This window comes from Gallinula chloropus (assembly GCF_964237585.1).
Source record: "Gallinula chloropus genome assembly, chromosome: 4".
NCBI lineage: Eukaryota > Metazoa > Chordata > Aves > Gruiformes > Rallidae > Gallinula > Gallinula chloropus.
The window spans coordinates 40,040,918-40,057,400 of NC_140088.1; the positions used below are offsets into that span (position 1 = coordinate 40,040,918).

Here is a 16,483-nt window from a genome sequence, read left to right on the forward strand (position 1 = left end):
CTTGGAAAATGTCTAAACCTTGATCTCCTATTTTTTTTTTTATTGAATGCATTTTGATGTTACGCTTGAAGAACAACAGTGAACAGAATGAAACCAATTTTAAGGGTTACTTGTCACTGTACAGACAGAGGGGGAGGGAAACATAGCTTCTTGGAGGAAGGATGGTAGGTCTTCTGAAAAAACCAGAAAGGGATTCGCTTGCTTGCATTCATTTTGTAAGGCTGACTTACTTTCCAGTCTCAAGAAGGAGGGATCCCTCGCTGAAGTCTGAGAAAGGACTTCTGGATCGCCAGTACCTCCCTCAGAGTGTCCTTCTGCCACAGCTGTAACTGACCCACGGTGCTCATCAAAGTATTTCTTCTTGTCATGACTGTCATCTGGATTTTTCTCATGACAATGGCCTGAAAGAGAGAAATTTACTCACACATCACGTAACAGTACTCCTGCTGGATACACAGGCAGAAGCTGTACCCTGGCAGCTACAGTATTCTAGTTTTCTACACAGGAATCAACGAAATAACTCCACAAGGTATCAGAGACTTCATCCAGCGATTAAAGAGCTGCCCTGCCTCTTGACAAGGCAGATCACCTCTAAGTTACAGGACAATCTGGTATTAGGTATACACAGTGCACTACTAGCAAGAGAAAGATCAGTTCTCTTTCGAGAGATGGCTGCACAGTCTGCAGGAGGTTACTGTGTGCTGGTAGCCACTGCAACGAGCCTTCCCAAGTCACAGTTTCAGTGAGGATGCACCAGATGTGGGGTTTGCCTGCCATACGAACTTCACTTCAACTCTGCAATGCTCACTGTGCTTATGTGCAAGAGAACAAGGGCCCAGGCAGACTGGTAGGGGATTGCTAGACTCCGACCTCCTGTGCCATCAGCACACAGTACATGGGTAAGACCAGCTTGTTAAATAGACAGACAAAAGCTACAAGTGTTAGTCTGTGCCAAAAATCAGATGCTTATTCAGCTCAAAATGTAACATCTATTATTCTGTGGTGAGGTTACAGGCTCACATTCCACCAAACTCAAAGATCTAGCAATAACATTGAAAATAACTCAATTGTAGAGCCAGTACTGAACAGATTACGGGCCAACTTGCAATACTAGCCTTTGAGCATCTCCACTGAGACACTGTTAAGGTTTCACAGAGTTTAAAGGACAGTTACCTGTTGCTCTGTAGCAGTATTTTGGATCTTAAACATGTTTTAACTGAAGATCTCAGATTTTCTAACAATAATTACTCGCCAGTCTCCCAGGACAAGAGGTGTTTAGAGAGTCACTCCTTGGGCTGAGCCCCAGAGCCGCACAGGGAGAGGCTGGGAGCTGCCCCACACCCCACTGCAGAGCCATGGGCCAGACAGGGAGCGGGGCACCTCTCCTCACTCAGGAAGCCTGTCACCAACCATGGAGGAAAACAAACACCCTGTACAAAGCAGCTGCTGCTCTCAAACCCCTCCTGCCTTTGTTACAATCACTTGTGAGTGACAACAACATACATATACAAATGAATTAAGAAGCAGGTAGCCAATCAAAGGCAGATTAAAGGAAAGGCAAGATTCTCCAGTGCATTGCCAGTCCTCCCCCCCATGAGTGTGAATTGCATTGCTCTGTGCCTATAGAAAGCTTCAGCTGGCAACAGAACACCAAGGCCAGAACGGAGCACATCAGCAATGCCCTTCCTCTCCTCACAATGACCTTGCCTGACAGGAGAACAGCTTCAGGTCTCACTCTTATCAAGCCAGCAGGATGAGGGGATGGTTGTAACTCCCCTGCAAGAGCAGCCTGTTCCAGTGCCTCTCAGCAAAGCCCAGCTCTGGCTTTTTGCTGTAAGCTCTCAGTGTTTCCATGTGTGAGCACTCAGGTGGCATCTCTGGAGGAGAAACAGACCAGCGTGTTCTGGGGTTGTGTGTGTGCGTGTCACCAAAACCAAACAAATAAGACTGTAGTTACAAACACAGCGTGAAAACTATTTCTTGCCCTACCTTTCCTGCTGTAAAGGGTAAACCAACATTATTTTATGAATAAATACATTAAAAAAGCAGTTAACTTCATTAACTCTCCTAACATCTGCCATACAGTTATATTCTACCTTTCCTACTTTATTAGTAATTTACTCTTTCTTTAATCCCCTCCACACCTCTCCCATGCTGTAAAAAAAAAATTACTTGGTTTAATTAACACCCCCCCCCCCAAAAAAAACACCTTAAATATATAGAGATGCTCATGTTAAACTGATGAGAAATGGTGTGCCCAGAACCCTAAAGCTGAGACTAGTCACCCTGCCTGACACCAAAGCAGCCTGGCTTTGATGCAAGTCAGGTGCTTCTCAGTATTGTCATGACCACAAGTCCCACTGCTGAAGGTCAGCTTGTCAGTAGTGTAAAGGAAAAAAGCAAAGAGGCTGAAAAACAGACAAATGGTTATAATTGAAATTAAAACGCCAAAAGGAGAAAAAAAATGGAAATAGCAAGCACAAGGAAACAAAACCCACCACCATAGCACTTAAAATTCTACTTAATACCAACTCTGTTAATATTAATTTAGACTGACAGCTAAAACCAGACTGGATGAGAGCACTGGCTTCCTTGGGATCTGAGTGTTACTATATTTAGGAAGCAGAGTGGCCTAGATTTTTCCAAATTGCTGCTTTCAGTTGTCTGACATCACAGGAGAAAAAAAACCACTGGTTGAAAAACCAGTGGAAGTTGAGATCACTGCTGAGTGTGCCATCAAGCTGGTGGAACCAAGAGGCTGCAAGTGAGACCTTCACAGCTTGCACAGGCTGGATGCCTGAAGACCAAGAGGGAGGGACGACCACCAGGTAAAAGCATGAGACCAGCAAGGGAACAGCACAGCCCCAGGCTCCAGGCACGTTGGCTGGCGGCAGAACACGAGCTGTATCACTGCAACCCTTACAGCCCCTCAGCTCTGTGAAGGACAGCAGTAGCTGCCACCCTACACATGCTCAGCTATTTACTATTTATTCATCTCACGTATATTCTGGTTGTCTAAAGATGCACGTGTGATTTTTAGGTATAAGGTGCTGACACAGCTGCAAAACTTGCAAGTCAAAAACCAACTTCCTAACACTTGGATCAATTCAGCTTACTCCATCCTGAAAGCTCACTAGAGCAGGATCACTTTCTTGCTCATTTATTGTCTGAGAGCAGCTGTTGCTACTTTTCCTATTGATCCTGTAGAGCTAAAAAAAAACCCACAGAGAAAAGTGGATCAGAGTCTGTCCTACCTTGTGTGTTATGAGACCTGGTCACTATGTTCCAGGCAGTGAAACAGAAAAAATGCTACAGAGATGACACAAAACAGGTGTCTGGGCCTTTAAGTGATGGAAATAATGCAGATAAATAGGTTGATTGTGCCAGGTTAATGTAGAAATTGGGAGGGGAAAAAAAGAATAATTCCTGAATGATAAAGCAAATCCATTGGATATAAAAAGCATATACAAACTCTAAACAGAAGCATGGAGACCTTGGAGATTAAACGCAGAACACAATATATATATATATATATATATATATATATATAAAAGCTCTCTCTCTCATGTTGTTCTAGTTCATAATTTTGGGGGCCAACATGAATGCACTTGTGCAGTACTAACACCACACACATTTTAAATACAGAGAAGATCTGCTAGATCACCCATCCCATCTGATATTAACCACTGCCTCTTGAATGCCTGCTGAAGCTGTACTACCTCCTACGGTTGATAGGGCTAATAAACTCCCAAAGTCAGACTTCAGTTCTTGTTCAGGTATTGGATGATTCCCAATTTTTAAGATGAAAACCACTGGGCATACAACACACTGAGAACACTGACATCTGTAGCAAGGAAGGAGAAACAGTAGGATGGAGAAGCAGTGTAAAGACTGACATTGAAGATGTATTCCCCTACAAAGGGAAAAGGAGTATTTATTCTGAGCCACAACTCCTATCACCACATTTCTCAGAGAAGTCACACCTGGAAACAAGGATGAACTTCCCTTATCACATAGCACCTTTTTCTTTTGTACTAGCTGGGGCTTTTTTGTTTAAGAGCAAGCTTCTGTCTCTTCAGATGACTCCACACCCTCAGACTGAAAGCCACTTACCTAAAGAGCAAGGAAAGAACTGTGAGAAGTACAGAAAAGAAGAACAAACAGGGCTCTCAGGCCTATCACACAAAGTACTGCACACTGAGGAAAGTCTTGAAAGTAGCCCAACTTCAGCATCACAGAGGACCACTGATTGTTTTAAAAATCTAAATTAACTACACTGTCAGGAGCTCTTGGTGTCTCATGGTATGTTTGGCAGAGAGAATGAGGCCTCACAAAATACTTTCACCCTCTGATTCCTATATATGAACTGAAGGCAGATGACTGGTGTCACATGAAGACTTTAGGCGTGCTCAATGTTTTGGTGACACTGCATATTTAGACTAGAACACATCCACTATAGACATGAAACTGAAAACCAGCACACTGTCACCCAGGGTTCTTATGGAAGAAGTCCTGTTCAGTGCTTCATGTCACAAGCAGTACCATTTACCAGAGTTCACAAAATTAATCTGGAATCAATGAACTCACCTACCAGAACCCTTTCATGCATCTACAACTACTGGCATCCCAGTCATCTGAATTTAGGTCTAAACTAGCACCTGAAGAGCTGTGTTACCTTCTGCACCATGGTGACTGTACCACAACACAACATTAAGAAGCCAGGGTGGTGCTGTGGGGAGGTGGTGTTTGAGAGACCATCCTTCAGATGACACAGGAGCTTTCACAGCAGTGTGAACACTGACAATTAACACACCACATACCCAAACTACCGGTGAACACTGCTGTTTGCTAAAGATCTTGTAAACTATAACAGCAACCACGTTATTCCAACCACGTATCAACAGGTATTTGGCTGCAAAACATTTGTTAAGGGAAAAGAGATCCATTCCAGTTATTTTGGAATGACTTTTAAAAAGCAAGAGGATGAGCAGCAACTAGACAAGAGACCTGTCTTTAGCAGCTATTGCTGCTCTACTCACCATAATTATAAATTAAGACAATTCTATTAAGATTTTGCTCTGAAACGTACATGCTCCTTTTCTTACTGTTTTGCTGAAAAAAACCCCAAACGTATTTCAAAATAATCGCATGAATGAGCTTTGAAAGCAGCAACTACAAACCACTTGCCTGACCAGGACTGCCATCAAAAAGGCCACAGAAAGCAGCGCCTGCTGAACTGCAAGTCAGCCCTGTGCTCCAGAAGCAATACCCAAAAAGGATTTGGTGCTTCCCACACCTACCAGCATATGAGAAACGATCAAGGGGACAAACAGGGAAGTAAAGAGAGAAGTAGTTCTTAATGACAATTACCTGGCTATGCAACGCTGCCCTGTGAGCGCCTGACAGGTCTGGATTTAACTGAGGAGGAACACACATGTCCTGCTGCGTATTCACCAGGCACTACAGGACCCAGGAAAGATACCAAGCAGCCAGGCACCTGTATCTGCAGAACACCAGAACTGTTCAAAGCCTCCTCCTTGCAGGCTTAAAGGGCCAAACAGCAGCAGTCCAGCCCCGACTCGCTCTCTCTGAACCCAACTGCAATGAATTATGGCTAAGCTCCCTCCCAGCACCACAAAGCCTATCTCCAGCACCTTTAACAGCTGTAATAAAGCAGCGTGAAGTATTTTAAAAGTTGATTTTCATAAACTCCTCCCTTGGGTGAGTGGTCAGTGGCCCTTCTTTAAGGAAGGGAGGCACACTCAAAAATCAAGTAGTCAGTGGAGTGTGCCATGTAACATGCTTTGGTTTGAAGCACAACAAACAACAGGATGATTATTTATGTGGTCAAAATTTAGACTCAAACGCACAAAATGAAGCATAGAAAAGGTCTTTCTTTTTATTATTTATCCCAAGAACAGGTTTTCAATTAAGAGGATTATATAGTAAAACAACTGCTCTCACTCATAGGGAAATAGTTTTCAAACCCAATTTCTACCCAAAAGATGCCTCTAAATTAGCTTAGCTATAGATTTAAAGATTATCTATTTGCCTCATTACAGCAGTTCTGATTAAACCTTTCAAAACATACAATTGCCAACAATACATAACCAGATTTCTTGTTCATATTGAGAGAAATACCTTACCACTGGGTGACAGACCAGTCCCTGATGAGCACATGCTGAAATTCTCCTTATGAAATTAAGAAATAATGAGTAAAACACAGAAAGAAGTTTCAAAAGAAAGACAAACCTATTTAAATTAGAACCAAATGCAGTTTAATAAGGAACACATATGCAAAACCCCCTGAAGAACTCGGGAGGCTACACTGTAGAAGATGTCAGCCCCAAAACCTCTTCCATAGTTAAAAGCAGAGATGGGAAGCTAAAAGATGATGACGACCTAAAACCTTCACTCTCCTCCTTCCTCCCCACTCACTGAAACAGGAGCTTGGTTTTCTTTATGACACACCTCTAGGAGCAGTAACTCGCTGGAAATAGGGCCCAAACCAGAAACATCTAAACATCAAAATTTAAACTCTCCAGTTCTGCCAGTGGATAAAAGAGACCAGAAAATGTCCCTTTCGGGGGTCCCTGGCCCTACATATTAGGTGGAAAAGTAAGTAACACTTCAGTCTGAGTTTCAGCAGGTGCCTCAAGAATACCTTGATTTTGGTTTTTTTGCTGCTGTTCTGGGGAAAGGAAGTAAGTCCAAAGAAGCACATGCAAATGCTGAAGACAAAGGTTTGTCCTCAGTAATTTCTCCTACATGCCAGATTTTTTTTTTAACCATCACAAAACTTATTGTTTATTAATAAATTTAAATGTTAATGAATCATTAATTCCTTAACAATAAACACATGCCCTATGAGGTCACAGTGCAATGCATGTCGTGAATATCAAATGACTAATATTTAGTTCCCTACACGCAATGCACTTCTGAAATCAGTCTCTGATTAAGCCATGGAAATTTGTTGTTTAAGGACCACTAGTAAAACCCAAGGCAACAGCGGCCTACATTTGCTTTGCTCTCTTTCTAAACTTCCCTCCTTTATAGGCCCCATACACCTTCTTATGCTAAACATTAAATATCTTGTTATGTCTTACAGTACCCATGAACTCAAGTTTAAAAGAGACTTTTCAGTACAACTCCCCCACTCAGGAGAAGTGTCATCACATAGTTAAACTCTACAACAGCTAAGTAGCCCCATTATGAGTTACTGTGAGCCTTCCACTTCTTACAACATATGAGGTTGATACTATAAATCCAAGCAGTGGCCTTATGTGTGTATCTTTTGCCAACCACTCTATCTGTAAGGTTTGCTGCAGATGTGGCAATTTCAACAGTATTCCACAGGAACCTGATTTATTTTTTTTTCCTTATAAGAAAGTATTTTGGACAGACTGCATTTATCTGTGTATCACTTTGCTAGGTTACACTGCTCAAGAAGCACAGATTAATAGTCAAGACTTGATCCGCAACAATTTGTTTGGGAAAGTTCCCCATGAAATCTTCCTCCTCCTAACTGGAAGTCATTAGAGACACCGACACACTCAAACAGCAAAACAATGTGTTAAGAGGTCAGGTAGGGATGCCTCTTCTTAATCTAAGATAGCTCTTAAGTGCTTGGCAGTTTGTCTCACAGGCCATGTTTTACACAATGCCATGAAAAAGCAGAGTCGTTGCTATAAATAAAGTAACAACACCCACCCCCACCCCAACCCCCCCCCCCCCCCCCAGTCCTGGTTTTGAGAGAGTGATGAGCTCGAACTGGATTAGCCTCTTCTTATGTCCAGGTAAGGGAAACCTGCAGAAGGTAAAGTTTGACATGAATACTGCCAACCACCCAGGTTTAGGATTCAGGGGGAAAATACTCTCCTCACACTGCCAGAACACTACAAAGCTACAGAGCAGTGCCTGCAGAAAGTCAAAAGGAATTTATTGGAACAATGTCCCTTCTCCCCAAACCCGCTGCATTCAAGAAGCATCAATCTCTTCCTCTAGGGAAACTTGAATTGTCCTAGTTTCAGTCACTAGTAGCCAGAGCAGACGATGGATTTAAAGCTTTGAGGACAGTCAGAGCACAACACACTCACATGAACCAGACAACCAACCTTAAAAAGAAAAAACAAATCAATAAAGGAGACAGATGAGGGGTAGTTAAGTGCCTGGCACTCCATGGCTCAGCATGCAGTGCTCATTTTAATCTGAGCACATGGCACTGCATGCTGCTTTGAGACAATCTCAACATGACTCATTACAGGCTGAGGCTACACATCACTACTTTACAAGTTCTCAGATTTAAGCCAAGTGAGTACAGCCTCCAAGGACTTGGTAAGTTGCTAATGACATTAAACTACACATTGTTGGTTCTCCCATGCATGCTTTAACCGATTCACTAGTTCAGTCTGTACAGCTTTACTGTGAAGTACGCAACTACATTTTCCTGGAGATGTAGCTTGGGAATTACTCTTCCTCCTAAAAAGGCTGTTGAACATATGCAGGTTCTTTATGAAAAGGTCCAGCTGTAGGCAGCATGCACAACTGAGGTTCAGTAAGACTTATGAGCAGCTACATGCAGGGAATCACCACTGGCAAATGCAGCCTCCTCAGAGGAGAGGAAGACAGGCCGTAGCAAATTGTCTCATTTTCTCTACATTCCTATCACAAAAAGCATCAAAAAACATTGCAGAGAAATGTTAATATGTCTGATAACTGAAGGTATCAGGTTTTGAAAAAGCTAGTGGAAAGAAAACCTTCTCCCTTCCACTCTAACTCCTCCGTGAGCACGTAGCTATGCTGAAGTAACTGAAGGATCCAGATAATGTATCATGAAGAATCATTTGCACCATAAAGGCAGATAAAAATAGGGAATGCCACATGATATTTAGTTTAATATTGTACTGTTTTTTCCATCATGTGTTCAGAGTTTTGCATCTGTAAACGTTCAATTAACTCTTGTCCAACTCTTATGGTTCCTTCCAGCATGGTACCCCCACTTCAGTTACTCCTGCAGCTGAGGCCATGATTTTCTTCTCCTTTTTCCACTAGCCAGGTGGCTGCCTGGTCCTGGGAAAAGACATAATGAATGCAGGACACACAGTATTGCAGAAACACCATTCCTAGAGCAGGGCAAAGTGAGGGTCTGTTGGGAAAAAGCTGTTAGGTACACTGTCCTGCTGTAAATAAGCAGACTGAGCTTGAGCTAGCAAGTGAGACTTTATGTGACAAAGAAAGCACCTAATGCTAGCATAAAAAGAAGCTGCAGACCAAACTCATCCATTAGCATCACAAATGCAAAAAGAGAATGATGTGGAGATACATTTAAGGCAGCAAGCTTTGTCTGCTGGTTACAGAAACTTTTCAGATGCAGAATGGCTTTCCAGGAAGCAGCAGCTTGGCAGTAAGGAGTACCAGCAGTGGGCATCCAGCCTTTGGGTACCGCTGTAGCTAAAAATGCCATGTTTAACACAGTACCACATTCTTTGCTTTGTAAATTTATGATTCTCAATCTATACATCTCTGCATAGTTTTGGGGAGAAAAATACAAGGATCTTGGAAAGGAAAAACAGGTTTCAAAACGAGTTTGGTGTGATGTTATCATGATGAGGTCCTTCACTTTCAACTTACTTCAGCCACTCCAGACAAAGACTTTTCAAGGAAAGACCCAATTTATACAGCAAACACCAAATCTAAGACTGCATCTAGTCAACTCTCTTGCAGATCACAGCCCTGAAACTCTAGGAAAGCCATGGTTGCTGCAGAAAAGGTGGATGGTAGGAACTGCTTCCTCCCTTGCTGGGCTAATGGGACAGAAACAGCAGCACAGAACTGAAAGAGTAATTGAGTCATGTTATCCCCACAAAGCACATTCTCACCTAAGATTTCTCCAGGATCTCCCAGTCAGAGGCACACATCTGTGTGTCAGTCTGACATCTGACACCCCCAACTCCCAGGGATGCCTATCTTCAAGAGGACAAAAAGTCATCCTCACACTACCTATCTCCAACCTGAGTGCATTTGGTAATAAGACGTTTTCATTCTACACAAGCACAATTTCACCTCCTCTTACACTCCAGCACTGCAAAGCCCAAACACCGTGACCTCGTTTCCACTTTTGCAGTACCAGCAGACCTTTCAGATGGACTGACACTGTACCATCTCTAATGCCAGAGATGTTCAAGAGAGAAAGAATCCAGCTTGATTTCCAGATCCCGGCTGGAACTTGCAGGGCAAACCGTAGGCACAGGGGTGCACGCATGTGCACGCAGAGGGTAGGAATAAGCAGCTGAGTATTTCACTTCAGGAGGTAAGACTGATTTTAGAAATGCTACTCTAAGACAGACCCCATTTTCCCTACATTACTATGAAGACAACGCAAACACTTGCCCTGACGTGTTCCTGAGTGCTCCGAGGGGCTGTGAGCTTCACAGGATCCAGCTTGTTTTAAACCTTACCGGGGTTGGCCGTTCTGTTTATAGAGATGAATTTTTCCATAAGACAGCAGAGTAAAAGGAACAGAGAAATGAACAGTCACAGAACCCTCCCTTTTCATCGATACAATCAGATAAATGAGAGTATTAACACTTGTGGTAGTCTAAACAAGGCTCAGGAGCACTCAAGAACTCTGCCTTTACACATCGCGCAAGTCAAAGAAAGAAAAAGTTGGATTTCAAATATACAGTATGTGCAGTTCAGAATCCTGTACAAATGGTAGATTCTGGCCTTTTGCTTCAAGTAAAACAAGGGTGAATGCTCAAGACTAAATTCTGAGCTAAGCTCAACACCCTCTACCCCTTCTTTACACCTATTAAGTCTGTAAGTGATGAGCATTCCTTAGAGTAACAAGATACAACAGCTTGAGAAGGAGGAAACTAAAATGCTATTATGGTAACAATGCCTAGAAAGACCTCATGCTACAGCAAATGGCAACAAGATTTAGTAGCCCCTTGCTGGGACTGTCAAGTCAGTCACAGCTTGTACAGGTCCTCTGATGAAGTGAAAGGTGCATTTAAAAACGCAAAGTATTTCACATCCCTCTTTCAATGCACTACTGTACAGAAAATGCATGTGACGACTGTGCTTAGTGTTTGTGTGTCGGGCACCTGCAGCTGTTAAGGGAGAATCAGAGGCTTAAACTCTGCTGCTGACTTTAGTGACTTAATCTGTTGCTGATCTCTACCTGAGTGTCAAGCATCCACCTCCCCTCTCTGAGCCAATTTGCTTAAAGGTCTCGGCTCATTCACTTTGTAAGAACCGAAGTGCTGGGGAACAACGGGAACACCATACACTTAACAGATCCAATGCCTTTTTCCCCGTGTTTTATTTCAAGAGCCAGGCTGCCGGTTCCATGCGGTGCCGGGTGTCCGTGCCGCAAGAGGGCACCAGGCGCACACGCACAGCCCTTGCTGTGCGCATCCACCGCCGTGTCACACAGCAAGGAAGCACCCACCGCTCCCCCAAACCGACACACTCGCTGCACGGCAGCATTCAGGCACCTTCTGTGGCATGCACATAGGTTTGTCATGTCCTCACGCCGCTTCTGCTTCCAACAGAGCGGCACAAAGCCCTTTGCAGAGCAATTCCCTGCCAAGGAATGAAAGGCGTGAGACCGAAGGAACTCGATGCTTTAAGGAAGCTGTGCTTTGTGCTTTGAATGCCACCACTCTAATTAATCAAGTTTAAGATTTTGAATTTTGATCTCGTCTACAGGCACGTGAAGGGCACGAGCTCAGAATGAACTGGAACTGTCAGTCAGAGCTGGATGCTCACGGGCAGACAACAACATTTTGGGTGCTTGTCCAAGCAGCAAGTCTGTTTACACACACAAGGAGAAATCCTGTGCAACAGCAATTAACAAATCGGCAGGTTTCAACAGCCAGAGGATCATCACACTACAAGTGTGCTTCAAGAATACTTTATACCCTTTCTGATAAGGCTTGGCAACACATGGATGTTCACATCAGCCAGGGAAGTGCTACAGGGACAATCCCACAGCATCTTCTGGATACACCTCTACAGACCCTATCACATGATAAAAGCTAATTACAATTTTAAGCCATAAAGCTGTGCAAAAAAAAAAATCAGTCCTGGCAAGATACCATTTCAGTATCAGACAAAAATAATGCTAACTCTCTCTGCTGGCTTCATGAACAGCACAGAGCCAAAGCATCGCATTCCTGCTGCTCTAAGAATTGACCATGTTTTCCATATTAAGTTTTTTTTATGCTTGGTCCTGGGGTTTTTTGTCAGGTATGGCTGCTTAGGTATCTGTCATTCAACATAAAGTTTCTGCCACTTAACATGCTACAGGAACTGAAGACTGTAACGTTCATCATTCAGTAGCATCACCCTTCACACTGCCAAGTCGCTTCTGGAAGGACCACCACAGGACTCCCTCATAACAATGAAGTCTTCTGACCAGTTATTTGAGAATAGGGCTGTAGGTGGACAGCTGATCTGAGTAAGGGAGGCATGTGCAGCACTGTTACTGTACTAGTTCCATGTTGGTTGCAACTGAACTCCTGTGGTTGCCTAAAATACATGTCAAGCATGATACAGTGGTACCACATTTTGGACACTTCACACATCCCCTCCATACGAAAAAACCCCCCACCATCAAAGCCTTTGCAGATTTGCAAATGCTTTTACAATGGAAACAACAAAAAGTGATGTATACTTCAGTATAGAAGACAGAAGTTCAATAGGTCTGAGGTTTTAAATTCTTCTTCTCACATGCATGAAGCGACCTGGGATTGAAATCCAAATTTCTATCTAGAACAGAGGTCAGTTAGGAAAAAAGTATCAGGCAGCAGTACAGGCAGGAGCATATAAGCAAGCATCCAACACGTCAGCATTAGTGTGTCACATGTCAAGTCCTGTGCTAACAGCAAATGTCTCAACATGGTTGAGGAAACTCCTATTTCACCTGCTTGAGATCTGTCTCAGGCACATATGGCCATCGGAACTCAGACTTGTGATGCCCTACTCCATCCGACACTAGCATGTCACTCCCACTGACCCATGGGTACTGCACATGGCTCACAGCAGCAGTGCAAGGAGCTTTGTGTCTCGCGATGCCTCCTGAACAGAGGCTTTGGAAAGGCCCCTATATCATGGGCCTACAGCCCAAAGCACAGGCAGCTCTGCTGCTGGTAACTTCAGAAAAACTGAATGAATGCTTATCAAAACAAGCTATTAAACCAGAGACAAAAACTGACACGTTTTTCAGCATAACATATGGATATAAATAGTTGTGGTTATGACATGCCACCAGGTGCGTAACAGGACAAACTAAACTCAGGATCATAGGTTCCCAAGCAGCAACACAGGGTAAGAAAGGCTGTGAAAATCTTGTCCAGTGATACCGTGATTGTTAAGTATATATTTGATCCATGTGTTTACAAACATGCTGCATTAGCTCTGTACCTAAAGGCCCACACAGAAAGTAGTGTTTGATTTGCATCTTGTCATCCAGATTTGCTCCATGACAGACTAGGAGGCACAAGATGAGCAGATAACACTGTTCTACCAATCTTGGAAGACCACATGGCATTAACATTTTGACAAATGCTGTAAGTGCAACAAGATATGTTAAGTATTATCATGTAAATAAAGTTTTGAGCTTTTTAGGTTCTCTGTAATGGTTGAATAACTATATGTACTATTGCATTACAAGGTCAAAATTCAGGCTTGCAATCTCAATTGCTTTCTTTGTACTGAAGGATGAAGAGACTTCCAAAGCCTGAAGATACTTCTAAGTGTTAAGTGTGATTTCTGGGCATGCATTCTTGAAATAATTCTGGTTTTGGAGTCTTAACCTCACTTTCATATAGCCTGTTACGGTTCTTCTTGAATCAGTTGAAGTTTACAGTGAGAGAGTGTGTGTGTGTGTGAAGAAATATTTCCCCAAACCTTACAAAAAGAAGATAGGCAAATCTACCTTTCCATTTTTGAACTCTGACTTAAGCCACAGATCATCAAGGTTGAATTAACCAGTAGGTTTATTTTACACTCTGCACAAGAACGTACAAAGAGCATTTACACTGTTTCTCAGGTTCACACGTTCAGGTTTCCTGCACTGGAGACAAAAGATGACCTAAAGGATATTATAAACAGAAATGAAAAAGAGAGAAATATTAAGACAGGAAGAGCCCCAGAAAAAGGCCCAAATATAGAGTAAAATACTTAAATACTGGGATACTGAAATTGAATGAGCAAATTAACATGCTAAGGCATATTCAGCTTGGTCTTGATTTAGCAGCTTCAGAAGACTCCTTAACAAACCAAACTGGCTCCAATGTACCAAATCAATATATTCACACACACTTTGCTAACCTGTGGGCAAGCCAGAAAAACAGGAAAGATAACACTCTCTCATAAGCGGTCTTGAGATGGGTTTCTCCTCACTATCAGGAAACACAAGCTTCCTAAGCAGCATAGGCAGTAATAGCTGACCTCAGAATGACCATCCTGGATCAGGAATCAATACAACCCTCAGCCAGGAATTAGCCAAACCAGAGCAATGTATTTTAAAGTGTTACAAGTTTAAGCAAACAGAAGAAGAGAACGATTGTAAAAGATCACTTTATGGTTCAAATACAGCCACTGCTTGTTACCATCTTAATTCTATGAATATGCTTTTAAACTACTTTTTCCTTAGTGATAGCCACTCTTTGAAATTAAGGTTTGACTGGAGCAACTTTACCCTTGTGAGTTACAGCCATTTTTAAAAGAAGAGCTCAAGTAAAAAAATATTAATCTTTTTTTCCAGTGCAAGTGTCTCTTGTGATGGAACAGGCATGCTCTGCTGCTGCTTACACTATCTGTAGGGATTTAAAGAGAAGGGCAATCTGACATTCAGAGACTGAACGAAAGGCACCAGTGTAAGAGCTGGCATTACAGAAGTCAGTAAGAGACCCATCAGTTGGGCTGTAATACCACTTACTGCTCTGCATTTAGCCAAAGAGCATTAATTTCTCTGCACAACAGTCAATCAGAGCAAAAAACTGTGTAAGGCCATAATAAACAGTATTACTCTACTGGCATAGTGCTGGAATTTCACCTACAACGGCATCATCCGCATTGTACCAGGAGGTATGCTGGCCCTCCAGTCTGCTTAGACAGTGTAACTCTAGGTGCTAAATCAGGGGGTTCTCCACGTCTGCTCACTGGGAATTAAAAAAGAATAAATAATAATAAAAAAAAGGTCACAAAAAGTCCCAGCAATACTAAAAATCAAACCCACTTCTCTCATGTGAGATTTTCTATGGGAAGGAACCTCAGTAAACAACTTGAGAGAGAAGGCACTAGAAAATATATTTAGAGAGCTTCTTCAAGATTGCTCATGAGCAGCATATTAGCCATATGTAAGTACAGATAAAACACTTCAGTGGGACTGACTGAAATGAAAGAATGCCTCTCCAAAAGCTATTATTGTGGGTTTTGGTGGGGATTTTTTGTTTGTTTTTTTCTTTATTGGGGTTTTTTTGGTGTTTTTTGTTTGTTGGGGTTTTTTTAAATACAAGTAGTCACTAAGGACAACACAGCATTCTATTTCAATTTAAAGCATTTTTTGGGGGAGAGACAGCGTTCAAAGTCATTCTTCTCACATATTTTTGGAGGGTCAAGAGCCATGACCACAGGCCCACATAAATAAAGTGCCGGCACAATACTGTCTGTTCTGTAAAGACTGCACACTAGACAATGTCACCCAAAGTACTGAACACACTGAAAGTGTATGAACTACAACTAAACTGCTCTTCACCAAATTGTTCAGCTTTAAGAAACCATATGCATCTGACCGTAAAATGTGAAGGGATGTACAAAGGGGCTGTCAAGTAGCCCTGCAGCAACAGCTGCAAACTTCCACAAATACAGAGTCCAGCATTCCTCAGGTACCAGTAAGAGAGATTGGGGAGGCTGTTAAGGTGTTAACTGACACACTCAGGAAGTAATTTGCACTCTAGATATTTAAGAGGTCATCCTCAAGCACTTCTTAATGGACTCTAACTTCTCCATTAAAAGCAGTGCCTCCACCTTAGTCCTTACAGACAGAAAGTACTATAAAGCAAAATGGAAGATCCTGGGGGATGGGGGGAACTAGAATAATAATGAGCTTCAGGTGCAACACCCAAGGCAAATAGACCCTATTTCATCACTGGTGGTCCACCTTTCAGCAGTTGCTTACCACTGCACGCAGAGGAGGTGATGTTGTAGAGAAAAGGGTAGAACTGCAAGCAGCGGATCATCTTCAGGCTGCTCTCACACTCCAGGCACTGGGTGGTCAGATCCAGCGCCTGCCTGAAGGCCTGCAGGGCGCCGCTGATGTTGTTCAGAGCCAGGTACACATTTCCCAGGCTCAGCAAAGTCAGGGGCTGCAAAGAGAGAAGCAACACACCCCAAAATAAGCACACGTTCACTGTTTGAACTTGAAACCAACTTAGGAAAACCCCCTGTCAATCCACCCTCCCAAATTTGGCTG

At 42.8% G+C, this 16,483-nt stretch overlaps 1 protein-coding gene across 1 annotated transcript in view; it reads right to left on the reverse strand.

Moving 5' to 3' along the window:
• Positions 1-16,483, reverse strand: part of TTC17 (tetratricopeptide repeat domain 17) — a gene marked incomplete at its 5' end in the record, with an annotated part of 56,954 nt that overhangs the window by 13,220 nt on the left and 27,251 nt on the right. The window contains 2 exons of the mRNA XM_084264049.1: positions 231-401; positions 16,190-16,376. Coding sequence (XP_084120175.1) covers positions 231-401; positions 16,190-16,376 — 358 coding nt within the window. The remainder of the gene's footprint in view (positions 1-230; positions 402-16,189; positions 16,377-16,483) is intronic.